Source organism: Rhineura floridana, chromosome 3, assembly GCF_030035675.1.
Source record: "Rhineura floridana isolate rRhiFlo1 chromosome 3, rRhiFlo1.hap2, whole genome shotgun sequence".
NCBI classification, from domain to species: domain Eukaryota; kingdom Metazoa; phylum Chordata; class Lepidosauria; order Squamata; family Rhineuridae; genus Rhineura; species Rhineura floridana.
This window is the reverse complement of record NC_084482.1, coordinates 221,648,824-221,676,247: the sequence shown is the minus strand read 5'-3', so window position 1 is coordinate 221,676,247 and position 27,424 is coordinate 221,648,824. Positions and strand designations below refer to the sequence as shown.

Below are 27,424 nucleotides of genomic sequence, written 5' to 3'. Positions count from 1 at the left end.
AAGCCTTAATTCCTGCTCACCACATAGTGTCTTCTCCACGTTGTGAATCATTTCATGCTTTTATTATTGGGCCCTTTTCATCATGGATATAATAGTGACAAATAGTGGTAACAAGAGAGGAAGCTCTAGGCTTAATGGACAATATAAAAACTGACAAGTCACCGGGCCCAGATGGCATCCACCCGAGAGTTCTCAAACAACTCAAATGTGAAATGACTGATCTGCTAACTAAAATATGTAATTTGTCCCTCGGGTCCTCCTCCATGCCTGAGGACTGGAAAGTGGCAAATGTAACGCCAATATTAAAAAAGGGATCTAGGGGGGATCCTGGAAATTACAGGCTAGTTGGCTTAACTTCTGTCCCTGGAAAACTGGTAGAAAGTATTATTAAAGCTAGATTAACTAAGCACATAGAAGAACAAGCCTTGCTGAAGCAGAGCCAGCATGGCTTCTGCAAGGGAAAGTCCTGTCTCGGTAACCTATAGTGTCAACAAGCATATAGATAGAGGTGATCCAGTGGACATAGTGTACTTAGACTTTCAAAAAGCGTTTGACAAGGTACCTCACCAAAGTCTTCTGAGGAAGCTTAGCAGTCATGGAATAAGAGGAGATGTCCTCTTGTGGATAAGGAATTGGTTAAGAAGCAGAAAGCAGAGAGTAGGAATAAATGGACAGTTCTCCTAATGGAGGTATAATGTGTTTTATTTCACAATAAACACATCTTGATTCTTTAACATAAGAATAGTATACTTTAAGCACCATTCCACAGGGCACAGTCTTTACATCTGCTTATGCTGTGCTTAACCCATCTCAGCTGAAACACCAACTGAACTCAACAGACAATTCCAAGACCTTAAAGAGATATTACAGCACAGGAGGGCTGTAGAAAGTGGAGTCCTTCAAGGATCGGATTTGGGACCTGTACTTTTCAATTTGTTCATTAATGACCTAGAATTTGGAGTGAGCAGTCAAGTGGCCAAGTTTGCTGATGACACTAAATTGTTCAGGGTTGTTAAAACAAAGAGGGATTGCGAAGAACTCCAAATAGACCTCTCCAAACTGAGTGAATGGGCGGAAAAATGGCAAATGCAATTCAATATAAACAAGTGTAAAATTATGCATATTGGAGCAAAAAATCTGAATTTCACATATACGCTCATGGGGTCTGAACTGGCGGTGACCGACCAGGAGAGAGACCTCGGGGTTGTAGTGGACAGCATGATGAAAATGTCGACCCAGTGTGCGGCAGCTGTGAAAAAGGCAAATTCCATGCTAGCGATAATTAGGAAAGGTATTGAAAATAAAACAGCCGATATGATAATACTGTTGTATAAATCTATGGTGCGCCTGCATTTGGAATACTGTGTACAGTTCTGGTCGCCTCATCTCCAAAAGGGTATTATAGAGTTGGAAAAGGTTCAGAAGAGGGCAACCAGAATGATCAAGGGAATGGAGCGACTCCCTTACGAGGCAAGGTTGCAGCATTTGGGGCTTTTTAGTTTAGAGAAAAGGCGGGTAGAGGAGACGTGATAAAAGTGTATAAAATGATGCATGGCATTGAGAAAGTGGATAGAGAAACGTTCTTCTCCCTCTCTCATAATACTAGAACTTGTGGACATTCCAAGAAGCTGAATGTTGGAAGATTCAGGACAGACAAAAGGAAGTACTTATTTACCCCGCGCATAGTTAAACTATGGAATTTGCTCCCACAAGACGCAGTAATGGCCACCAGCTTGGATGGCTTTAAAAGAAGATTGGACAAATTCATGGAGGACAGGGCTATCAATGGCTACTAGCCATGATGGCTGTGCTCTGCCACCCTAGTCAGAGGCAGCATGCTTCTGAAAACCAGTTGCCGGAAGCCTCAGGAGGGGAGAGTGTTCTTGCACTCGGGTCCTGCTTGCGGGCTTCCCCCAGGCACCTGGTTGGCCACTGTGAGAACAGGATGCTGGACTAGATGGGCCACTGGCCTGATCCAGCAGGCTCTTCTTATGTTCTTATGAAAAACTTAATCTGCACAGGTATTAATTCCATGTCATGCCCCTGACATTTGGCATAAAAATAGGTTTTGCACACATTGTAAAGAAATACTGGGGGTGAATTTGGTCAAATGACTCCATCTTGGAGCTTCCTGGGGATGCAAAACACCTCCAGTCTTTCCATCAGAAATATGCAGAGAGGAACAGTGAGATACATTCAGTCTGGTTCAGCTCACTGGCCAATGAAAAGCATATGAAGAACTACTTGCAATACATCCATGTCAAAATCAGCAGGATGCCTTGTTAGTACCATCCACTCGTATAATCCAAGTTAACCTTTACACATTTCTGGACTACAACCCCCATCTTCCCTGGCATTTGGCCATGTTGTCTGGGGCTGATGGGAGATGCAGTCTAATAATACCTGGAGGGCACCAGGTTACAGAACGCTGCTCCAAGTTGAGCAGGTGATGCACGAGGTGGAAAGCTTAACAGCAAACTCATCTACTGTATTGGGTTGAACAACTGAGGCAATAAGTTGATTTAATTATTATTATTATTACCGATACATTTTATTATATTTTTATATTTCTATGCAGGCCTTCCTCTAATGAGCTCACCATGATTTGTCCCCCTCCTTTTGTCTTCACAACGACACTGTCACTGGGCCCAGGACACCACCTGAATTTCACTCATAAGCAGGGATTTGAATCTGGGTCCCTGTGGACATAGCATTAAACTTTGATTCCATAGGTGAGGTGGGCTGGGCTGAACAAAAGTGGTCACTGCCCCAGGGTCACCCAGGGACCTGCATAGATCTGGGGGGGGGAGAGATCATAGACCCCTTACTTTTTTGGGAGCAGGCTCTCAGCAGAGTTCCCATGTCTCCAGCAACCTGTGAGCCAATCAGCAAGAAAGGAGAGTGTATTAGCCACTGAGAAGAGTCTTCTAACATGCTTCCTTGTTCTTTCCTGATAATTAGAGTGAATCAGAGTGAAAGGAGGTGAAGTCAGCCACTGAGACTCTTCTCAGGAGGCAACACTTTGCCCTTCCATGCTTTTTGGCTTCTAGCTGTGGGAGAAGGCATTAACATGCATCTCATTCTCAACCCAGCAGGAACAGGATGGGAGGGGGCATGGCTATCATGAAGGGACCCTGCACTTCTGAATTTGCCACTACACTACTGTAGAGATGTGAAGGCCCATAACAAAAGTGGAAAAATTTGGAGGGAAAGCAGTTTTTTTTTCTCCCCCCCCCCGTGCTCTGACCCCGCTGCTTAGAGTGCTCTGCGTTGCTGCCCTGGCCTCCTACTGGGAGGAAGGGCAGGATATAAATCTAATAATTAATTAATTGCACTGAAGAAATGTCTGACTTGTTCCTGGCTACAAGAGACTCTACTATACGCATGTCAGTGACACATCCATAGCTCCACCCTCTCTGGCCCTTGACTGGAAATTGGCCCTTGGAAGGCTGCTTGTGTGTAAATCTGGCCGTTGGGTTGAAGAATATTCCCTAACCACTACATTAGCCGCAGGCTCTCATCCTGGACCACATTACAGGGCTGTTGCGACCACTGCCAAGATATTGTGCTTTGGACAGGGGGGAGGCTGGCCACGCCAGGAGACACAGACCCCCAGTCAGAGCTTGGAAAAGTTACTTTTTTAAACTACAACTCCCATCAGCCCAATCCAGTGGCCATGCTGGCTGGGGCTGATGGGAGTTGTAGTTTAAAATAGTAACTTCTCCAAACTCTGCCCCCAGCACCGCCACAGATGGACCAATCCTGCAAGAGAAGCTGAGGTCCACTCCTCTAGGGTCTTCCCTTCCAATACACCCCCAAGGGGATGTCTGGAGAAGCCCTTCCCCTGGAGCCCAGCTGAGGAGGGGGCATTTATTCACCCATTTCCTCCATCCTCTGCCTTGAAAGCTTCTAGAAACCCATTCAGAGCCTGGTCAGGTTCAGATTCCTCTCTCCATCCCTCCATTTGTCTTGCCTGGCAGGAAGGAAACTGACCAGCCCCTCTTCCAGTTTAGGAAATCCAAAAGGGGCTCTTCCTCCAGCTCTGGGGCACTTTCTAGGGATTTCCAGAGGGAAGAGGGGCCTCTTCCATCAACCCCCTCCCCCTCCCAAAAAACAAACCTTCCTTCCCTCATCAGTCCCGTCAGGCCCAGGAATTGCAAAGGCAGCTCCCCTCCCCCAGCTGTGGCCCTCAAAACCAACACAGGACATCAACCCCCAACAGCTGCATCCCTTTGCCTGGGCGATGGCTTCCAAGAGGGCCTCGAAAGGCCAACCCCGCGGCACTTCGGACCCCCCTCTGCAAATGGATTGCATGCAGCAGGGGTCCCTCTGAGGAAAGGGGGGAGTGGGGCTCTTCCCTCCTTTTCCCTCACCCCCCAACAAAAATACCAAATCCCCCCCCTTGCACCTCTTTGCCCTCTGCACGCTCCCGCTTCCTCCTCTCTGGGCCTAATACTTTCTTTACCCGGAATACCAATGAAGACAGCCCTCCTACTTCCCCTTCAATATGCTCTCCCCCCCTCCATGTGATTAAGACTTCCTGCCTCTCTAGGAACCAGAACTCCTTGCCTTAACCCATCGGAGGACTAAGTGGCAAGAGCTGCTTCTGCCCCCCCACTGCCAACAGTTTCCTCCCTCCCTTCTGTCCCAATATTGCACCTCATCTTCCTCTCTTGCCTCCCGCAGAAGCAGTGGCAAGATAGGTGTGTGCGTGAGTGCTGTGTGATATATACAATATACACATTTGTGTGTAAAAAGTAAAGTGTTCAGGAGGGACGGTGTAAAATCTGGAACGGAACACGCCGGAATGGGCTCTTTAGAAAAGAAATTGATGCCAAAAACACTAGGATGTGTTAGAGACACATGAGAACAACATTTAGGAACAAAAACCATTCCGATAGCATTTTTATTAACCCTTTAACAGCCAAAATGCCCTCCGGAACGAATGAACAGCCCCGAACGGTGACTTCCCAGCGAGCCAGACCCACCAAATTCACCAGTCCCACAAGACTATTGGGATGCATGCAATAAGACACAAAACGTCTACGCAAACCACGTTCCAATACCCGTTCTGGGCTATAATACATTTTTACGTAAACCAGCCCAGAACAGAAACTTCCAAATCAGCCAGACCTACTAAAATTCACCAACCACTCTAGGGTTGCCAGGTCAGAGCCATTGAAAAACCTGAGAAAATGGGGGCAGGCCCTAGTGACGTCACGGGGTGGGCCCTAGTGATGTCACGGGGCGGAACCTAGTGACATCATGGGGCGGGCCCTAGTGATGTCACGGGGTGGGTCCTAGTGATGTCATGGGGTGGGTCCTAGTGACGTCCCGGGGCGGGCCCTAGTGATGTCATGGGGCAGGCCCTAGTGATGTCATGGGGCAGGCCCTAGTGACATCATTATGCATGATACATTGGAGCAACCACAGTTGCTTGGAGCATGCAATTGAAAATGGAAATTATACAGGACTATCCAATTTTTTAGTAGTTCAGCATTTAGTGTGGCCAATTTTCATATGTACAACAGTTTTAAATGAATAATGCTCACAAAAACAAATTGCTTTCCTGTATCTGTATTTTAAAGTGGTCAGCTGTGCAGGCAGACATATTGGTTCTGCATTTGCGTGGAGTATTCTTTGGAATCTTCTACAGCACTTGAACTCCCATAATGTACTGGGCATTCTGGGTGGGGCTGATGGGAGTTGGGAGCACAACAACATCAGAAGGGAACATAGTTCTCTCTTCCTGGAACATTGGGGACAAGCAACAGATACATGGAATGGTTCCATCATATTACAAGTCTGACCAGACCTAGGAACATTCATATTGGGAAAAGAAAAATGAATGAATGCGTACTACGTATCAGTGATATCAGGTTCATTGGCAGGGTAGAGAACTGCTGGGGAAGGGTCCCCTGCTCCCTTTCCTCCAAGGGGTCCTGAAGTTCCAGGTCTGGAGAGAGCACCTCAGCCCTCCATCAGATCCGATTTGAGATAGTTGGTTCTAATATAATGCTCATAAGGTATGAGGATAGGTGTGATGATGTTTAGTAAAAATGGTATGACTACTGGAATTGTTAGGTATTTTTATAGCACCCAAAGCTTGGTTCTGAAGGGCAACTGACATGGTATCTTTAATCTATCTCTCCAAAACAGAGACAACTGCTTAGTGAGGGTCCTCAGAAACCATATATGGGAGTGCACAGAAACCATGAAGAACATAAATATTCTATGGGTGGCTGTTAGTGGTGATAGTTGCTTCTAAAAAGCTTTTACAAACCCTGTGTCTATGGTCAACCACAAGTTCTCATTTTTAAGCCAAATAATTTATAGGGGTCATTAAAATGGTACTTCCTCACCACTCCTGGTTATTATTGTTATTAAGCTGCAATAATTAATACGATACCAAATTTCAGGAAGATAAATCTTGTATTTTAAAAAAATTAATGAAACAGCAAATAGCAGATCATGAGAGTATCAGAGACTGCTGGGCCCCGTCTTGGCAGTGGTCGCTAGGAGACGGGGCCCACGCAGCCTATCAGCCTCAGCAGGAGCCGTGGAGGGCAGGCCGGTCCAGCTCCTTCTTAACCCCAGAGCCAGTTCTCCTGCTCCTGAAAGGACGGCCGGCGGCTTCACCCCTCCTGCTGTGTGCGCCGCTGGGAGGCAGTGGCCGCTATGCCGCCCCCAGCCCGAGACTGCTGAGCGAGCCCCATCGCTGCCACTGCCGCCCAGCGGCGCCCACAGCAGGGGGGGGAAGCCGCCGGCTGCCCTTTCCAGAGCAGGAAAACTGGCTCCGGGGTTAAGAAGGAGCCAACCCGGTCTGCCCTCCACGGCTCCTGCTGAGACTGACAGGCTGCGTGGCCCCCATCTCGGCAGCGGTAGCTAGGAGACGGCGGCGGCGTGCGGCCTGCCTGAGCCTGCCTGACAAAGGGAGGGAAAGCCAGGAAGGCGGCCCTCCACAGCCCAACGTATGCGTGCGTCCATCACGCATGCGTGGCTGAGGGGGCCAATGAAAAACCAGAGATCCACCTTTTTAAATAAAGTATTGCCGGAGGCTGGAGACGCCCCCCTTTTGCCGGAGACTCCAGCAGAAAGGCAGAGACCTGGCATCCCTAAAACACACATGTTGCTGCCTCTTTTTGTGTTGGGAAATGGGAGATAACTCAGGATGACCCAGGAACCTCTGGGGTGATCAGCAATACCCTTTCTTGCTGTTTGTAGGTCCACTATGCAACACTATTGATGCTGCTACCAGGTTGTGAATGGCTGGTGAATTGGGGAGGGAGAGAGAAAGAGAGATTGGAGGGGCAAGTCGGCTGGCAGAAGGGGGAGAGAAATAGAGTTTGCCTTCTGTGAAATAGATGTGCTATCACAGGAAAAAAACTGGGTTCAAAGAAGTGCTCTTGTGTGCTTGGGCTCTGACTCCACCTCTGCCTTGTATTCAAGTTCTGGGCCAAACCTCACCAGTTTGCTTTCTGTGAAATGAGTTTCTGACACAACTACTTTCAAAATCAAGGTTATTAAAGTCTGGAACCTGTGGGAGGTACTCCTACTCATTGGACAGAGTGCATGAGGTGGAGGCAAAGAACTTTCCAGTCAAAAGGCTCTCAGGCAAGAAGGCTGGAGAACAGGACTTGGACAGCCACTGCCAGTCTAAGGGCCAAACTAGAGGAGATACCAATCATGCAATAAACAATTCCATGATGAGCTTTGCAACACTAAATTGAAGGTGCAGGGCAGCTGATCCCTAGTGGGGTCCTGACATGCACTTGTTATTTACATTGGGAACAACAACAATAACACTAGCTCACCAGTCTAATCACTTTTACTGGCTAGATCCCAAGGAAGAGGCAGGAGGGGACAGGAACAGGGAGTCCTTCAAGAAACCTGGTCCCCAAGATCAGCAGTTGTGCAACTGACCTCCCAGTCAGTAATCTTCACACTTGTGATTCCCAGAAAATGGCATTCAGAGGCATACTGCTTCCCAGAGAGAAACTACAGGGAAGCATCATTAACAATTGCATAACATGGATTAGTTACACAACATGGATTAGTTTGAAGTTACCAGACCATTCATATATCTGGCCCAGAACTATCTATCCCAACAAACTGCCTCCCCCAATAATTTAAGCAGAGATTTTCTGCAGCTTTGCTGCCTTTCCTAAAGGCCCTTCTATTACCTGGAGAAGCCATTTGGCTATGTGACCGCTGACAAAACCCAATTCTCACTCCTTTTCTCTATGCGCACCAGATGACAGTGAGGTCCTTCATTTGCCTGCTAGGAAATAGCACTGAGACCAGATGAGACTGTGGAGTGAAATCAGTTTGGGAAATGTATTTAAAATACATCAGCAGAAAACTAGTGAATTCATTTGATTTTATGAAAGATGTTAGAATAGCCAATACAAAAAACATCTAAGCAAAATAAAAACCATGTTATACACAAAAATACATTTTTTAGTTATTTATATTAATAAAATGTGTACACTGCAGAAGAATTTTATAAAGAATATAAAATGTACATTAAAATGGTCAATAAAAAATCAACATTTAAAAAACACTAAAAATCAATAAAATCAACAGTTAAAGGTATGCTAAACTAAACTATATGAAAACACTGAGTAAGGAGACCATTAGAAACAAGGACTAGTATTATTTTATTTTCATTTAGAAATCACTTCCCAGAAAGTATCTCAAAAATACCAACAATAAAAAAACATTTCATATGCAAACCAATTTAAAACATTTTAAAATCCCACACAGACCCTCCGTGACGCAGAGTGGTAAGCGGCAGTAATGCAGCCAAAGGTCTGCTCACGTCTGCAGTTCGATTCCAAGGGAAGGAGGAAGTCGAATCTCCGGTGAAAGGGGTCAAGGTCCACTCAGCCTCCCATCCATCCGTGGTCAGTAAAATGAGTGCCCGGCATATGCTGGGGGGTAAAGAAAGACCGGGGAAGGAACTGGCAGTCCCACCTCATATATACGGTCTGCCTAGTAAACGTCGCAAGACGTCACCCTAAGACTCGGAAACGACTCGCACTACAAGTGCAGGGACACCTTTACCTTTTAAAATCCCACAGAAACAGTAATGAAGCTCTGCCCTTAAAAGGTTTATTGAAAAAGGAAGGTTTTCTATAGGCACCAAAAAAAAAAAAAAACACCTGTCTGATATGTAACAGGAGGAAGTTCAAAAAAGTAGATGCCACCACACAAAAGGCCAGGTTTCTCTATCATGCAGAGTGGACTTCCCAATGAGATGGTATGCGTAAGAGGCCATCTTCTGCAGACTTCAGTGATGGGCTGCATATATAACAGGTGAGATAATCTTTTAAGCATCCAGGCCCCAACCTGTATAGGGCTTTAATCTATGTAGCCTGCAAGATGAAGAATAAAGCTCCCATTGAAGTTCTTTCCATACTCCCTACATTTCAATTGTTTCTCCTGTGTATCCCCTGTGATGTAAGCCTACTGCTTTCATTGAATCTCTTTCCATACTCCGTGCATTAAAAAAGTTACTCCACAGTGTTTTTTCATGCGAAGTAAGTGTGCTCTGACTGAACCTCTTTCCACTCACTACATTTAAATGGTTTCTCCCGTGTGGGTTCCGTGATGTAAAACAAGGCTACTGCTTACACTGAAGCTTTTCCCACACTCCCTGCATTTAAACGGTTTCTCCCCTGTATGGGTTCTTTGATGCAAAGTAAGGTGACTGCTCTGACTGAAGCTCTTTCCACACTCCTTGCATTTAAATGGTTTCTCCCCTGTATGGGTTCTTTGATGCGAAGTAAGGTGACCGCTCTGACTGAAGCTCTTTCCACACTCCTTACATTTAAATGGCTTCTCCCCTGTGTGGGTTCTTTGATGTGAAGTAAGCTTACTTCTCTGACTAAAGCCCTGTCCACACTCCATGCATTTAAATGGTTTCTCCCCTGTGTGTATTCGGTGATGTAATTTCAGGCTACTGCTTACACTGAAGCTCTTTCCGCACTCACTGCATTTAAATGGTTTCTCCCCTGTGTGTGTTCTTTCATGTAATGTAAGGTTACCGCTCTGACTGAAGCTCTTTCCACACTCTTTGCATTTAAATGGCTTCTCCCCTGTGTGGGTTCTTTGATGCGAAGTAAGGTCACTGCTCTGACTGAAGCTCTTTCCACACTCACTGCATTTAAATTGTTTCTCCCCTGTGTGGGTTCTGTGATGTAAAGTAAGGCTACTGTTTACACTGAAGCTCTTTCCACATTCCATACATTTAAATGGTTTCTCGCCTGTGTGGGTTCTTTCATGTAAAGTAAGCCTACTGTTCTGACTGAAGCTCTTTCCACACTCCCTGCATTTAAATGGTTTCTCGCCTGTGTGGGTTCTTTCATGTAAAGTAAGGCTACTGCTCTGACTGAAGCACTTTCCACACTCTCTGCATTTAAATGGTTTCTCCCCTGTGTGGGTTCTGTGATGTAAAGTAAGTTTACTGCTCTGACTGAAGCTCTTTCCACATTTCCTGCATTTAAATGGTTTTTCTCCAGTGTGGGTTCTTTCATGTACTGTAAGGTACCACTTGTGTCTAAAGCTCTTTCCACACTGCTTGCATTTAAATGGCTTCTCCCCTGTGTGGGTTCTGTGATGTAATTTAAAGTTACTGCTTTCACTGAAGCTCTTTCCACACTCCATGCATTGATATGGTTTCTCCCCTGTGTGTGTTGTGTGATGTAAAGTAAGTTTATTGCTTACACTGAAGCTCTTTCCACATTGCCTGCATTTAAATGGTTGCTCCCCTGTGTGGGTTCTTTCATGTAATTTAAGTTGACCATTCCCACTGAAGCTCTTTCCACACTCTCTGCATTTAAATGGTTTCTCCCCTGTATGGGTTCTTTGATGTAATGAAAGTTGATCATTCCGAGAGAAGCTCTTTCCACACTCCTTGCATCTAAATGGCTTCTCCCCTGTGTGGGTTCTGTGGTGTAATTTAAGGTTACCATTTCCACTGAAGCTCTTTCCACATTGCCTGCATTTAAATGGTTGCTCCCCTGTGTGCGTACTGTGATGTAAAGTAAGGCTGTTTTTTACACTGAAGCTCTTTCCACACTCCCTGCATTTAAATGGTTTCTCCCCTGTGTGTGTTCTTTCATGTAATGTAAGGTACCACTTGTGGCTAAAGCTCTTTCCACACTGCTCGCATTTAAATGGTTTCTCCCCTGTGTGTGTTCGGTGATGTAATTTCAGGCTACTGCTTAGACTGAAGCTATTTCCGCACTCACTGCATTTAAATGGTTTCTCCCCTGTGTGTGTTCTTTCATGTAATGTAAGGTTACCGCTCTGACTGAAGCTCTTTCCACACTCTTTGCATTTAAATGGCTTCTCCCCTGTGTGGGTTCTTTGATGTGAAGTAAGATTACTGCTCTGACTAAAGCACTTTCCACACACCATGCATTTAAATGGTTTCTCCCCTGTGTGTGTTCGGTGATGTAATTTAAGGCTACTGCTTACACTGAAGCTCTTTCCACACTCCATGCATTTAAAAGGTTTCTCTCCTGTGTGGGTTCTTTGATGTGAAGTAAGGTGATTGTTCTGAGTAAAGCTTTTTCCACATTCCCTGCATTTAAATGGTTTTTCTTCAGTATGTGTTCTTTGATGAAAACTATGACAAGTAGAGGATTTCTTGCTCCCATTCTTTGGCTGCTTTCTTTCAGACGTTTTTGGTCCCCTGTGCTTTCCAAATATCTCTTTTTGACTCTCAGTCTTGGCTATTAACAGTGGCACCATCTGTGGTTTTCTATAATTCTCATTCTGCCGGTCACCTGCTGAGGGGGAAGTGGGTTGAAAAAAACACATTGGAATTTCAAGGCAGAAACAAAGCATTTCATCACAGATGAAGCCCAATTATCTGCTTCTCTATTTTTACATCTCCATTATTCTCCCCCTTTTATCTTTGCATGGCCCTCCCTCCCTATTCAATATCTATATAAACTCGCTGACAAAACACCTGTCGGCAGTAAACTCTCACCATTCTGTCTTGGCAAGGAGGCACTTAACCTGAGTTCTATATGCCGACAACATTGCCCTGTTATGCCAAACGCAGGTGGGCTTACGTCGTCTCTTAAGAGAACTTGCCTCCTTTTGTGTGGATCAACTTTCAAGAATTAACTATGCGAAATGCAAGGTTTTAGTTTTTGCCAAAAGTAGACATAAACACCGCTGGCAAATTGACAACCATATTATTGACCAAGTCAACGCCTTCAGTTACGTTGGCATTGCATTCCATCCCTTAGGTTCTTGGAATGCGCATTTTGTCCAGTCTGCTGCGACTGCACTGAAATCAGCCAGAGCTTTACTGACCTTCTTTTATACAAAGGGCGGTCAGTACATTCCAGCAGCAGTCCAGGTATTCAACGCCAAGGTGCTTCCTCAACTTCTTTATGGGACCCAAATTTGTAGTGGAGGCAATTACGCATTGTTGGAGAGGGTACAGTCTAAATTCATGAGGTCCGTTTTGGGTGCTCCGAGATGTGTCCCCAGTGTGACCTTATGCTTGGAATTAGGTGCCCTTCTGATTGAGACCCACGCTTGGATATTAAAATTTAACTACTGGATGAAGCTGCTATTTTTACCCACTGGATTGCCCCCATTAATTTTGGAAGATTCCTTCCAATCTCAATGGCAACAGGTAATGATTCACAAACTCGGAACTCTCGGTTTTTCGCTCCCAGTAATTGCTGCCCTAGGCCATACAACCACTAAAACAACAATCATCCAATGCCTCAAAGATGTTGAGTATCAGAACAACATGAGCCTAGTTGCCGCTTATTCACAATGCAGTATTAATGTAAATCCCTGTATCTTGGCCACTTACATTTCAAGTTTATCTACCCCGAAACTCAGGAGAGGTTTTACCCTGGCACGATTTAATGTTCTGCCCTTGGCACTAAAGGAGGGTAGATACAGGGGAGTCGATTATTATGATCGAACTTGCCCCTGTGGAGCAGATGCGGTGGAGACAGTGAACCTTGTACTACTTTGCTGCCCTTTTTATTCAGATCTCCGCCTTAAGTTCATCTCCCCACTTTTATCTAATCTTCCTCTGAGCCCAGAAGCTATGATTTTACAATATTTAATGGCAGATTCAAAATCACGGATCACTCTGAGGTCGCCTCGTTCTGCACAGCTGCTATGGCTCGCAGGAGGGACCTAATGCGATGTCTATTAGATCAAGGTTTTAGCTAGATTACTATGTGGACCCGGTTTTAGCTTTTTAGCTCTCTCACTGCACTGATACTCTATTGTATTCTATCTCCACTCTGATATTCAGAGGATCTGTAATTATACCGCTGGTCTTGGACCGTAATAAAGATTTTACGTTATCTTTTCATGGCCAGATGAAAGCAAGGTTACCTGAATATCCTACAGTCTCACGCAGCAACATAAATTCCTTTCAGGTCCATATAACACTTGATGTCACTAAGCCCAGATTTGTCTGGGTTTCCTCCTACTGCCATACAACTGTGATATATATTTCTAAAATAGTATGCAATGAAAAGTGGGGTGCGGGGGAAGAGAAGGGCAGCAAGTCTGCAGAACAGGACAAATTGGGCACAGCTCACTTCTCCTTGATTCTTAATAATTTGACTGCAGTCAAAAGAGCGGTCAGACAGAAATATAGGAACAAATGAAGTTGTGATATACTAAATCAGACCCCTGGTCCCTCGAGCTCAGTACTGTCAATACTGGCTGGCAGCTGCTCTGCAGGTTTTCAGATAAAGACACTTCTAAATTCCACCTGAAGATTCATGGGATTAAACTTAGCTGAGCTAAGACAGGGATGGCCAAAGACCAACACTACACGAGTTTGCAATGATGCTCTGAACCGTAAGGGGAATGCCCGACTGATCTCTCCCCTTCATCAAAGCCCTGTACAATTAGATCTTGTTCTTCCAGCCAAGAGACTAAGCCCAGGTTTGACATTTCTTTCAAAGATATAGATAAGCTAGTTAGTTCTGAACTGAAATTATTCTCCTCTCTCCAAAACAAAGAACGATCTTAGATCTCCTGGAGATGAATAGCACAGGGACATGTAGATCCAAATGTCTCTTGTGGACAAGAAACTGTTCAAAAACCTCAATTCAGTGACACTGTGGAAACCAATCCAGCTATCTTAATTTGGGGGATTTCTCAGCAGATGGGAAGGAAACTTCAACCTGGATGCCATTCCCCCTCCTTATATGAACAGCCTGGCTGGATCAGACCACAGGCCTATCTATTCCAGCATCCTCACAGTGCCAAAGTGGATGCAGATGGGAAGTCTACAGGGAGCACATGAAGGCATCACTTAGCTCCAGCTGTTCTGATTCCAGAGATATCACATCAATTTATTCATTTATAGGCTCTTTGTATACCGCTATTTCATTAGAAACGTCAAAGCAGTTTACAACACGTTAAGAAAAGGCAACCACCATAAATTAAAAACATCAAATATACAATAAAAACAAAGGTCAAGTGTTGTGAAAAGAGCATGCTCTTAATTGCCTGCCTGGTGCAACAGAACGGTTTTCAGCAGGCGCTTCGAAGTTAAAACAGAAGACGCCTGCTGAACCTCTGTTGGCAGAGCTTTGCAGAGAACTGGGCCGATGACACTGAAGGCTCGATTTCATGTCAATGTTCAAATCATTTAAACTCTATGAAATCTAGTTTCAAAGGAGATGAAGCTTCATCATATATAGGGGATATTTTACAAATGAATGCAAGCAAGAGTAAATTCGTTACAAGAAATTTTAAATGTCTCTATGCAAAGCACAGTAGCAAGCTGGAGGATGCAAAGGGAGACATCCTGGTTTGCTCCAAGAAAGCTAAATTGAGGTAGATAACCTGGAAAGAAGGTGATGTGGAAGGCTAGTGACCAACTAATTTCAGAGATGAAAGGGAGACATCCTGGATAAACTGAGGAAGGTAACCTGGGACGCACGTGCAAGAAAGGAAGATGCTTTAAATGCAATTATAATGCCAATATAGAGGTACTGATTAAACAGAAATTATAACTTTAGGGTTTCTATAGGTTTCAATTAATCATAAAATGGCATCAGTATTTGTTAGGGAAAAGCTTTAAAAGAGCAGGTCACTTTGGGTCACCAACGATTGATATTTGAGGTTTAGAAAGTCTCCAAGGTCACAAAAAGCAAAACCAAAAGGAGATAGAAACCACAAAGTTTAACCTCAAAAAGTCGAACAAGCGTGCACTTTGAAAACAACTTCTGTAGTCAGGGGCAGACACTTTCCAGGAAAGAAGGAGATGTGAAAGGCTAGTGACCAACTAATTTCAGAGATTTGACATTAAAACATCTTTAAGTAAGAGGGGGGAACATCGGTGAGGGTATATAAAGAACACGTCATCACTCCCTGACCATCCAGAGGCGGATCCTATGTTCTCTGAGCTACCACTTAGTCCCAGCAGCCTGGGCATTGCTTTTGGAGCATGGGGGTGTCCCTCTGCTGAGTTCCTCAACTCACAGAGTAAGGAAGATCTTCCGTGCCTACAAGCTACTTCATTGCTGCTAAGGATCCATTGGAGGAGCTTTGCTGATTTGAGAGTGAATGTGCATGCTTGTAATTTTCCCCTTTCCTCTTTTAAGAAAGCATTTATATTTGATGTCACACTTTTGATTACTGCTGAAAATAGAGAGTGCTTCAAAGGCACATAGCACACGCTATTGCCAACCCTACACCTATGTGGGGGAAGCTTGGGGTATTTGAGGTGTTGGGGTACTCCCTCTAGGTTCCTGGAGACCACCAAGATTCAGTGTTGTGAAATCCTTCTACAGCTTCCCTGAGTAATCTTTCAAGTCCATACCTACTGATCTCTCCCTTTCATCAGAGGCACATACAACTGGATCATGCTCTTCCAGACAAGAGGTGAAGCCTAGTTTTGACATTCCCAAATTATCCTCTCCTCCCCAAAGCAAACAAAGATTCTAGATCTGGAACCGATTAGTACAGGGACCCAAGTTATCCTCCTGACCAGTTGCCTGGAGGTGTACATAAATCTCCACTCAGGGGCTCTGTGGAAACCAATCCAGCCACCTTAATTTGGGGGATTCCTCAGCAGATAGAAAAGAAACTTCAACCTAGTGGCTCTTCCTCAGAACAGCCCTGTGGAATCAGACCACAGGCCTATCTAGTCCAGCATCCTCACAGTGCCTGATCAGATGCGAATGGGAAGTCTACAAGGAGGACATAAAGGCACCACCCTCCGATCTGACATCAGATGTGCGGCAGATAAAGGTTAGGCTTCAAAAGAACCACCAGGACCTTGAAATGGGCTGCCAATTGCTCCTTTGCTGGACTGGGGCGCACTTGCACCTGCCAGTCAGCTGATCAGCGGTTGGAGGGGGTTTGCTCAAGGAAGGGGAAGCTGTTTCCATTGGATGGAAATCACTTCTCCCTCCCAGCACTGCTCTGTGAAGCAGCCCCATTCAGCTCCTGAAGTTGAAAGAAGCAGTGTGGGGTGGCAAGCCAAGGGCTCAGCTTGGCTGTGGGTGCCTGTTCACTTTCGGAAGCCACTGCTTTTTAGAAAGATCGGCTGTGCATGGGACTTATCTGGCAGGCAGCCCATCTGAAAGGCATCTTTTTTCCCTCCCCCCCTGCACTATGAAAGGAGAGGGAAGGGTGCTTCAGAGAGCACTTTGCAGCTTTAAGACAGTCACTGTGCTCCCAACGGGGCAAGGGTTGCACTCAGGTCCTGCTTGCTTGCTTCCTATAGGCATGCTGCCATTGGCCTGATCCAGCAGGCTCTTCTTAAAGACATCAAAGATGTTCTCCAGGAGAACTCACACCCTGATGGGTCAATTAATCTGCAACGAATCATATTACACAGGAAGTGAAAAATCCTACAATTTCCAAACCAAAATGGGGCCTCAACGCAGCTGAACATCTACCTGTTGATGTCGCATCTTTGGGATACTGGATAAAGGGATCTTTTCTTTCTTCCCAACACGAATGGAGGTCCGACTCTTTGAAGGAAATAGACAAGACTAGTTACTTTTGACCAGAAAATATTCAGCCCTTACAAACAGAGATTTTTATAGATAAGAAAAGGTATAATTTTGATCTGGTAAGTCCTGCTCTCGGTGAATAGAACAGAGTTGTGTGGACCAAGTAGGGTCAGTCTGGCACTTGTGAACATGCGTCCACTGGGCATGAAGCTCATCTTGAAATGCCTGTTGGGGGTGAACCTAGTAAAGCCAGCTTCTTAGTAGGCTGCAAACTACTAGGGCAGAACCTAGTAAAGTCAGCAACAGTGGATGCAATTCACTGTGTCACAGGCCACCTGTATTTATAGAAATTGGCCATCTCAAATTCTTTATAACTGATTTACATAAAATTATGTGTGGAAAAGTAGCGCAAACAATACAAGCCAAAACATGAGTAAAAAGACAAGCTGCCAGTTAAAGTGTCTTTTTTCCTTTGAGTTTTGTTTACAGTAGTTCCAAAATAAATTCTTTCCCGTAAAGTATCAACATTTTATAAGGAGTCCGGGCATTCAGCCAATGATCATGTCTATATATGGCTGAAGCTGTACAGGGGTGAGTCAGGAGAACTTATTAGAATGCAACATCAGCATCAAGATGCAGGTTAGGATGAGAGTTCAAATGATGGAAACAAGAGTATAGTTGTAATATGAGCATGAACTGACAGAGTCTAGATCAGGGTTTCCCAACCTTTGGTCCACAGATATTGCTGGACTACAGTTCCCATAATTCCTGACCATTGGCCATGCTGGATGGGGCTGATGGGAGTTGTAGTCCCACAACGTCTGTGGCTCAAAGGCCGGGAAACCCTGGTCTAGATAGATACAAACTAGAGCTATAAAAGACAGACAGCCTTGGGGATTTTTACCAGTTGTCCGTGACACTGGTCGAAGAAAGAACCACCTGCTCTGAGTGTTAAGCTCCACACGCAGCAAAGGTGAGATCACTCCTTTTCAGATGGAAATCAATGTGACCTACGCTGTCCTTTGAAATGCAACACGTTAGCGTACATCCGCTTTGTATGTGCTGTGTAAGACCTATGTTCTGATATGTGGCTATGTCCACAAAGTATAGTAAATTAGACGTGTTAATTATACATAGACACTGATAAAGATTTCCTTTCTTGATCGGCCATTAGATATTCCTAGACCTAAAAAGATTCTTGGCTGGGATCTCTGGCCACTTGGTTCACCTGGTCAGACCTAACTGCCGGCAAAAACTGATGGGTAAAAGTAGCCTAAGGAGTAAAATTGGTCTTCTCAGCTGAGATGACATTGCAAGTCGTATGCACAGGACATGACCTGGTCAGGAGAGACAACTCCCTCAGCTAACCAATGTGGGAATCTGCTTTGAAACCTTTCCCAAAAGTGGATAAAACTGAACTCCTGGAACTCTGGGTTCCAGGTTGTGCGGTTCCTTTTGCTGCTTGAAATCTATCTTAGCCCCACATGTCAACTGGGGTCTGACTCCATCACCCTCCCCTGCTTTTCCTTCCGTACCTCAGCTTCCTGCCTTCTCTGGACCCTTTCCTGCTGCAGCAAAGGTCCCGTCAAGGTTGCTGCTGCAATTTCTGCTTTCCCGGGATCTCTGCTAGCTGAGGGAATGGCCCCTGTTCCAGCTGCCAAGGAGCCTTTCTCGGGGTCCCTCTTGCCTCCTGTCTTCGCTGTGTCCCTGCCTGAGTCAAAGAGTCTCTGTGCTCCAGTTCTGCTTCCAGACTTCCCACCAGGGCTGGCAAAGCTAAATCTTGCTCTCTGTCCTGTCTTCTGGAGGTCATTCCCTACAAATTGTAGCCTCCACCTCCGCTTCCTCTTCTCCAAACTGCTGCTTCTTCCTGCTTCAAAGACAAAAGCTGACCTTTGGGCCGAGGGAGGAAGAGGGAGGAGGCAGGAGGTGCTCCCGGGAGCATCTCTTCCCACTGGGAGGTTAGAGTACAAGGCACAGAGTGTCAATGATCTGTTGAGGATGCAGGAGAAGATGCTCTGCTGGAGTTTGGGAGCTCCTGCCCTCTCCTCCTCCTGCTGCAAGGTAAGATTTTTCATCATGGGGCAGCAGAAGGCGGCAGGGAGGGGCACTTTTCGCACTGAATGATCAAAAAGCCCCAAGAACAGAGGAAGCTGCATTCTACCAGATCAGAGAATTGGTCCATCTAGTCCCGCCTGCTTACAGCAACTAGCTGTGGATGTCAGGCAGAGAAAGACCTTTCCCAGCACCTCCTACCGGATCCTTTCACCCCTCTTGGAGCTGCCAGGGACTAAACCTTGGACCTTCTACATGCAAAGCAGGTGTTCTCCCCCTGAGCTGTAGTCCCTCCCCAAATATCCAGGGCCAGGCACCCATTTCCACGACAGCATCCCTGCAGTGGAAGGTTAAATAGCACAGGTACTAAATCCATACCTTCAACGTTCATCAGTCAAGGGGGAAAAGTGCCCTTACCGAGAGAGGCCACCGTCTCATAATTCTCCTCCATGACTTCCCTGTGCAGAGCTCTTTGGCCGGGATCCAGCAGGGCCCATTCCTCCTCCGTGAAATACATGGCCACCTCCTCAAAGGTCACCAGACCCTGGAAGGGCAACAGATCCTGGAAGAAGAAGAGGCAGTTTCTCCAACATGTACCATTTGCTCAGCCAAAAACTTGAATAGCTTTCAAAGAGGATTGGACAAATCCATGGAGGATCAGGACATCAGTGGCTATGAGCCACAATGGCAATGCATTCCCTCCGCTGCCAGAGGCAGTATGCTGGGAATTGCAACAGAGCAGGACACTTGGCAGCTACACTTTGGTTCATATCGGACTAACAGCCTGACCAGTGGGGCACGCTGGGATTAATTAATTAATTGATTAATTTTATTGCATTTATATACAACCCCATAGCCGAAGCTCTCTGGGTGGTTTACCACAAAAACAATATAGAAATCTAAAAATACATTTTAAAAAGCAATTTAAAAGCACATGCTAAAATGCCTGGGAGAAGAGGAAAGTCTTGATCTGGTGCCGAAAAGATAACAGTGTTGGTGCCAGGCTCACCTCATCACAGAAATCATTCCATAATTTGGGGGCCACCACTGAGAAGGCCCTCTCCCTTGTTGCCAGACTCCGAGTTTCCCTCGGAGTGGGCACCCGGAAGAGGGCCTTAGATGTTAAGCGTAGTTTACGGGTGGGTTCGTGTCAGGAGAGGCGTTCCATCAGGTATTTTGGTACCAAGCCGTGTGACTCTCTTGAAGCTGTCCCAGTCTCTTTTTCTTTGCATTTCTTTAGTACAGTTACTTTTTATTTAGCTTTTGTGGGGGTGAGTATTTCTGGATTTTACACTGCTCAGACACAATTGCAGGGCAGAGCTTGATTGACTCTCGAAAAAGATCCCATCTCTCCAAGAGTGTATTTTAGGAGTTTTGCCAGAGTTCTGCCAGACACATGTCACCGGATCACAAGTAGGGCGAGTGCTCATGTGTTCAGGTCCTGTTTGCAGGCTTCCCACAGGCATCTGGTCGGCCACTGCAAGAACCGGCTGCTGGAACAGACGGGCTACTGGCCTGATCTGGCAGACTCTCCTTATGCAGCCTCAGAGGTAGTATTCTACCAGAGCGCTCCCCGCTATGCTCAGGGAGACGCACCCCAGCTGTCCTCTCGGTCTCTCCCCAAATGATCCTTCCCTTACCTGATTGGGCTGCCCGGCTGCTCTTTCCACTCTATCCCACAGAAGAGACAATCCGGACGGTGCCTCTGAGGCCATGGCGCTGCCTGAGAGGGAGGAGTAAACTAGGCCAGCTCTGGGAATCCCACAGCTTTCACCACGATGCACGTTTCGTACGGAGCAGCTCTCAAGGGCCTGCAGGGGAGAGACGGAGGATAGGAGGGATTTCATCCTTCATGCCAATTTGGGTTTCAGCGGTTTGAATATTATAAGCAGCCTCAATCCAAATAAATAAATGGCACGTCCCTTTCCTCTGTTGTTTTCCCCCACAATGCTTGATCTGCAAAAGGCCTTAAAGGCCCCAAATCTCTCTCAGAACATTCTCCAGTTTCTTCCAGACTTTTCTCCATGCTTGGGCACCTCTTGTGTCTTTAGCCACCCCCAGGAATTTCACCCATCTTGGACCCCTCGCCTCTCATCTCTGCTTCCGCTTCCGCAAAGCCTTAATTCCTGCTCACCACATAGTGTCTTCTCCACGTTGTGAATCATTTCAGGCTTTTATTATTGGGCCCTTTTCATCATGGATGTAATAGTGACAAATAGTGATAACAAGAGAGGAAGCTCTAGGCTTAATGTACAATATAAAAACTGGCAAGTCACCGGGCCCGGATGGCATCCACCCGAGAGTTCTCAAAGAACTCAAATGTGAAATTACTGATCTGCTAACTAAAATATGTAATTTGTCCCTTGGGTCCTCCTCCGTGCCTGAGGACTGGAAAGTGGCAAATGTAACACCAATATTAAAAAAGGGATCTAGGGGGGATCCTGGAAATTACAGGCCAGTTAGCTTAACTTCTGTCCCTGGAAAACTGGTGGAAAGTATTATTAAACCTAGATTAACTAAGCACATAGAAGAACAAGCCTTGCTGAAGCAGAGCCAGCATGGCTTCTGCAAGGGAAATTCCTGTCTCAGTAACCTATTAGAATTCTTTGAGAGTGTCAACAAGCATATAGATAGAGGTGATCCAGTGGACATAGTGTACTTAGACTTTCAAAAAGCATTTGACAAGGTACCTCACCAAAGGCTTCTGAGGAAGCTTAGCAGTCATGGAATAAGAGGAGAGGTCCTCTTGTGGATAAGGAATTGGTTAAGAAGCAGAAAGCAGAGAGTAGGAATAAATGGACAGTTCTCCTAATGGAGGTAGAATGTGTTTTATTTCACAATAAACACATCTTGATTCTTTAACATAAGAATAGTATACTTTAATCACCATTCCACAGGGCACAGTCTTTACATCTGCTTATGCTGTGCTTAACCCATCTCAACTGAAACACCAACTGAACTCAACTGACAATTCCAAGACCTTAAAGAGAATCAAGATGTGTTTATTGTGAAATAAAAAACACATTATATGGTGTCAGAAGTCCAAAATGGACTCAGTCCGGCCTCCACCTCCTCTGGTATTGCAAGGTAATCTGGCTGAGACATGGAAGCGATTGGAGCAAGCTTTTATTTTATATCTTTCTGCAGCTGGAGTTAATAATGTTGCTAAGAATCGACAAATTGCTATTTGGTTACATTGTGTTGGAGAGGAAGCGTAGGCAGTTTACAATACTTTTGATTTGCCTGAAGAGGGGCCAAAAGACATAGAGGAAGTTCTTGAACAATTTAGGATATATTGTACTCCTTGTAAGAATGTGATATTTGAACGCTATGCTTTTTGGAACCACTCACAGAGATATCAAGAAACCAGTGAACAGTTTGTGACTGAGCTTAAGCTTAAGGCTAGTAAGTGTGAGTTTGGTGCAACAGTTAATGATATGATACGAGATAAGATTGTGTTCAGCGTTAAAGATGAAAAATTGAAGAAAAGATTGATTGCGGAACCTGAGCTTACTTTGGAGAAGGCGATTGAAATATGTCGTTTAGAGGAAATAACAAGAGTTCAACTACAAGCTATGTCAACTCCCTCAAGAGATGGCCAAGAGTTACATACAGTATCTGTGATTGATAAGACCCATGGACAAAGTCCAGTACAGGCTTTTGGATCTGATAAGTTTCAATCTAAAGATAAATATGAGCAGATTAAATATAGTAGATGCTCCTGTTGTGGTACTGTGCATCCACCTCGAAATTGTCCAGCGTTTGGAAAAACCTGTTATAAATGTCATATGAAAAATCATTTTGCTAGAGTATGCAAAGTAAAGTTACTCAGTGCCAAAAAGGGGCAACAGAATTATTCGATGCATGAGCTAGATTTAAACAGTTTGTTTATAGGAGAATTAACTCATGAAGCTGGTGAAGATTTGGTGAGTGGATGGTATGTTGATATAGTTCTGCAAGGACTCTCAGTAAGGTTTAGGTTGGATACAGGAGCTGAGGCAAATGTTTTGCCTCTACAAATATTTCATGAGTTACCAGACAAGAAGGTGTTGTTTAAAACTGATGTTTGTCTTGTGTCTTATGGTGGAACTCGTATAAAGCCTGTGGGAGCTATTGTTCTTGATTGTCGTACTTCCAGAGGGGCAGCAAGGCTGATGTTTTACGTAACAGATGGATCCTCTCTTCCATTGCTTGGACGAGCAGCTTGTGAGACTCTGGATTTAGTTCGTCAAACTGATAATGTGACTACAGTTCAATCATTAACGCAAGAACAGCTACTTAAGAAATATTCTGATGTGTTTGATGGGCTTGGTGAATTTGAAGGTGTCCACCATATACATCTTGATCCTACTGTGGCTCCTGTTATTCATGGATGTAGAAAAATTCCTTTTGCCATATTGAATAAACTGAAAGAGACTTTGGGACAAATGAGAAATGCTGGAGTGATATCCAGGGTTATAGGTCCTACGGAGTGGGTCAGTAGTCTAGTTATTACAGAGAAGAAGAATGGAAAGTTACGGATATGTCTTGATCCTCGGGATTTGAATAAAGCAGTTCATCGACAACATTATACAATTCCTACAACAGAGGATGTTTTGAGCCGTCTAGCAGGAATGAAGTTTTTTACTATTTTAGATGAAAAGGATGGTTATTGGCAAGTCAAGCTAGATGCACATTCTTCACGGTTATGTACATTTAATACACCTTGGGTACGATATTGTTTTAATCGTTTGCCATTTGGGCTTAAGTCATCTAGTGAAGTGTTTCAACAGAAAAATGAGGAAGTTTTTGGTCATATAAGAGGGGTTTATATGATAGCTGATGATATGATTATTGCAGCAGCAACCTCAGAGCAGCATGATCAGATTCTTTGTCAAGTTATGGATTCAGCAGAGTTATGGATACCAGAGGCAAGGTGTTCAAATATCACATTCTTACGAGGAGTACAATATATCCTAAATTGTTCAAGAACTTCCTCTATATCTTGTGGCCCCCCTTCAGGCAAATCAAAAGTATTGTAAACTGCCAATGCTTCCTCTCCAACACAATGTAACAAAATAGCAATTTGTCAATTCTTAGCAACATTATCAACTCCAGCTGCAGAAAGATATAAAATAAAAGCTTGCTCCCATCACTTCCATGTCTCAGCCAGACTACCTTGCAATAACAGAGGAGGTGGAGGCCGGACTGAGTCCATTTTGGACTTCTGACACCATATAATGTGTTTTTTTTTCACAATAAACACATCTTGATTCTTTAACATAAGAATAGTATACTTTAATCACCATTCCACAGGGCACAGTCTTTACATCTGCTTATGCTGTGCTTAACCCATCTCAGCTGAAACACCAACTGAACTCAACTGAAAATTCCAAGACCTTAAAGAGATATTACAGCACAGGAGGGCTGTAGAAAGTGGAGTCCCTCAAGGATCGGTATTGGGACCTGTACTTTTCAATTTGTTCATTAATGACCTAGAATTTGGAGTGAGCAGTGAAGTGGCCAAGTTTGCTGACGACACTAAATTGTTCAGGGTTGTTAAAACAAAGAGGGATTGCGAAGGACTCCAAATAGACCTCTCCAAACTGAGTGAGTGGGCGGAAAAATGGCAAATGCAATTCAATATAAACAAGTGTAAAATTATGCATATTGGGGCAAAAAATCTGATTTTCACATATACGCTCAGGCGGTCTGAACTGGCAGTGACCGACCAGGAGAGAGACCTCGGGGTTGTAGTGGACAGCATGATGAAAATGTCGACCCAGTGTGCGGCAGCTGTGAAAAAGGCAAATTCCATGCTAGCGATAATTAGGAAAGGTATTGAAAATAAAACAGCCGATATCATAATACTGTTGTATAAATCTATGGTGCACCTGCATTTGGAATACTGTGTACCGTTCTGGTCGCTTCATCTCCAAAAGGGTATTATAGAGTTGGAAAAGGTTCAGAAGAGGGCAACCAGAATGATCAAGGGAATGGAGCGACTCCCTTACGAGGCAAGGTTGCAGCATTTGGGGCTTTTTAGTTTAGAGAAAAGGCGGGTCAGAGGAGACGTGATAGAAGTGTATAAAATGATGCATGGCATTGAGAAAGTGGATAGAGAAAAGTTCTTCTCCCTCTCTCATAATACTAGAACTTGTGGACATTCCGAGAAGCTGAATGTTGGAAGATTCAGGACAGACAAAAGGAAGTACTTCTTTACCCCGCGCATAGTTAAACTATGGAATTTGCTCCCACAAGACGCAGTAATGGCCACCAGCTTGGATGGCTTTAAAAGAAGATTGGACAAATTCATGGAGGACAGGGCTATCAATGACTACTAGCCATGATGGCTGTGCTCTGCCACCCTAGTCAGAGGCAGCATGCTTCTGAAAACCAGTTGCCGGAAGCCTCAGGAGGGGAGAGTGTTCTTGCACTCGGGTCCTGCTTGCGGGCTTCCCCCAGGCACCTGGTTGGCCACTGTGAGAACAGGATGCTGGACTAGATGGGCCACTGGCCTGATCCAGCAGGCTCTTCTTATGTTCTTATGAAAAACTTAATCTGAACAGGTATTAATTCCATGTCATGTCCCTGACAGTTGGCATAAAAATAGGTTTTGCACACATTGTAAAGAAATACTGGGGGTGAATTTGGTCAAATGACTCCATCTTGGAGCTTCCTGGGGATGCAAAACACCTCCAGTCTTTCCATCAGAAATATGCGGAGAGGAACAGTGAGATACATTCAGTCTGGTTCAGCTCACTGGCCAATGAAAAGAGTATGAAGAACTACTTGCAATACATCCATGTCAAAATCAGCAGGATGCCTTGTTAGTACCATCCACTCATATAATCCGATTTAACCTTTAGACATTTCTGGACTACAACCCCCATCTTCCCTGGCATTTGGCCATGTTGTCTGGGGCTGATGGGAGATGCAGTCTAATAATACCTGGAGGGCACCAGGTTACAGAACGCTGCTCCAAGTTGAGCAGGTGATGCACGAGGTGGAATGCTTAACAGCAAACTCATCTACTGTATTGGGTTGAACAACTGAGGCAATAAGTTGATTTAATTATTATTATTATTACCGATACATTTTATTATATTTTTATATTTCTATGCAGGCCTTCCTCTAATGAATTCACCATGATTTGTCCCCCTCCTTTTGTCTTCACAACAACACTGTCACTGGGCCCAGGACACCACCTGAATTTCACTCCTGAGCAGGGATTTGAATCTGGGTCCCTGTGGACATAGCATTAAACTATGATTACAATAATACAACAGACACACACACCTGCACAGACGTTGAAGGTCCCACACAGAGTGGATGTCCGAAATATGGAGTGGCACATAAAAATTCTGCACAGTTTATCCTCACAACAATCCAGTGAGGTGGGCTGGGCTGAACAAAAGTGGTCACTGCCCCAGTGTCACCGAGGGACATGCATAGATCTGGGGGGGGGGAGATCTTAGACCCCTTACTTTTTTGGGAGCAGGCTCTCAGCAGAGTCCCCATGTCTCCAGCAACGTATGAGCCAATCAGCAAGAAAGGAGAGTGTATTAGCCACTGAGAAGAGTCTTCTAACATGCTTCCTTGTTCTTTCCTGATAATTAGAGTGAATCAGAGTGAAAGGAGGTGAAGTCAGCCACTGAGACTCTTCTCAGGAGGCAACACTTTGCCCTTCCATGCTTTTTGGCTTCTAGCTGTGGGAGAAGGCATTAACATGCATCTCATTCTCAACCCAGCAGGAACAGGATGGGAGGGGGCATGGCTATCATGAAGGGACCCTGCACTTCTGAATTTGCCACTACACTACTGTAGAGATGTGAAGGCCCATAACAACAGTGGAAAAATTTGGATTCACCCCCTCCCGTGCTCTGACCCCACTCCTTAGAGAGCTCTGTATTGCTGCCCAGGGCACCTACTGGGAGGAAGGGCTGGGTATAAATCTAATAATTAATTAATTGCACTGAATAAATGTCTGACTTGTTCCTGGCTACAAGAAACTCTACTATACACATGTCAGTGACACATCCATAGCTCCACCCACTCTGGCCCTTGACTGGAAATTGGCCCTTGGAAGGCTGCTTGTGTGTAAATGTGGCCGTTGGGTTGAAGAATATTCCCTAACCACTACATTAGCCGCAGGCTCTCATCCTGGACCACATTACAGGGCTGTTGCGACCACTGCCAAGATATTGTGCTTTGGACAGGGGGGAGGCTGGCCACGCCAGGAGACACAGACCCCCAGTCAGAGCTTGGAAAAGTTACTTTTTTAAACTACAACTCCCATCAGCCCAATTCAGTGGCCATGCTGGCTGGGGCTGATGGGAGTTGTAGTTTAAAACAGTAATTTTTCCAAACTCTACCCTCAGCACTGCCACAGATAGACCAGTCCTGCAAGAGAAGCT

The 27,424-nt window shown here is 45.0% G+C and overlaps 1 protein-coding gene across 6 annotated transcripts in view; it reads right to left on the bottom strand.

The window, feature by feature from the left end:
• The window catches only part of LOC133381685 (oocyte zinc finger protein XlCOF6-like), a 74,916-nt gene extending 63,120 nt beyond the window's left edge, over positions 1-11,796 (bottom strand). The window contains exons 1-3 of one of the 6 annotated variants that reach the window (XM_061621073.1): positions 4,409-4,442; positions 2,829-2,874; positions 2,600-2,699 (exon numbers count right to left, since the gene is read on the bottom strand). Coding sequence is in view for 2 of the 6 variants with exons in the window: in XM_061621080.1 (XP_061477064.1) it covers positions 7,638-7,648; positions 9,637-11,760 (2,135 nt within the window). In the remaining 4 variants the exon portion in view is untranslated. Of the gene's footprint in view, positions 1-2,599; positions 2,700-2,828; positions 2,875-4,408; positions 4,490-7,637; positions 7,649-9,636 lie in introns of those variants that run through there. The other 5 variants (XM_061621080.1, XM_061621075.1, XM_061621072.1 and 2 more) reach the window with 5 other exon arrangements.
• Positions 11,797-27,424: the final 15,628 nt, after the last annotated feature.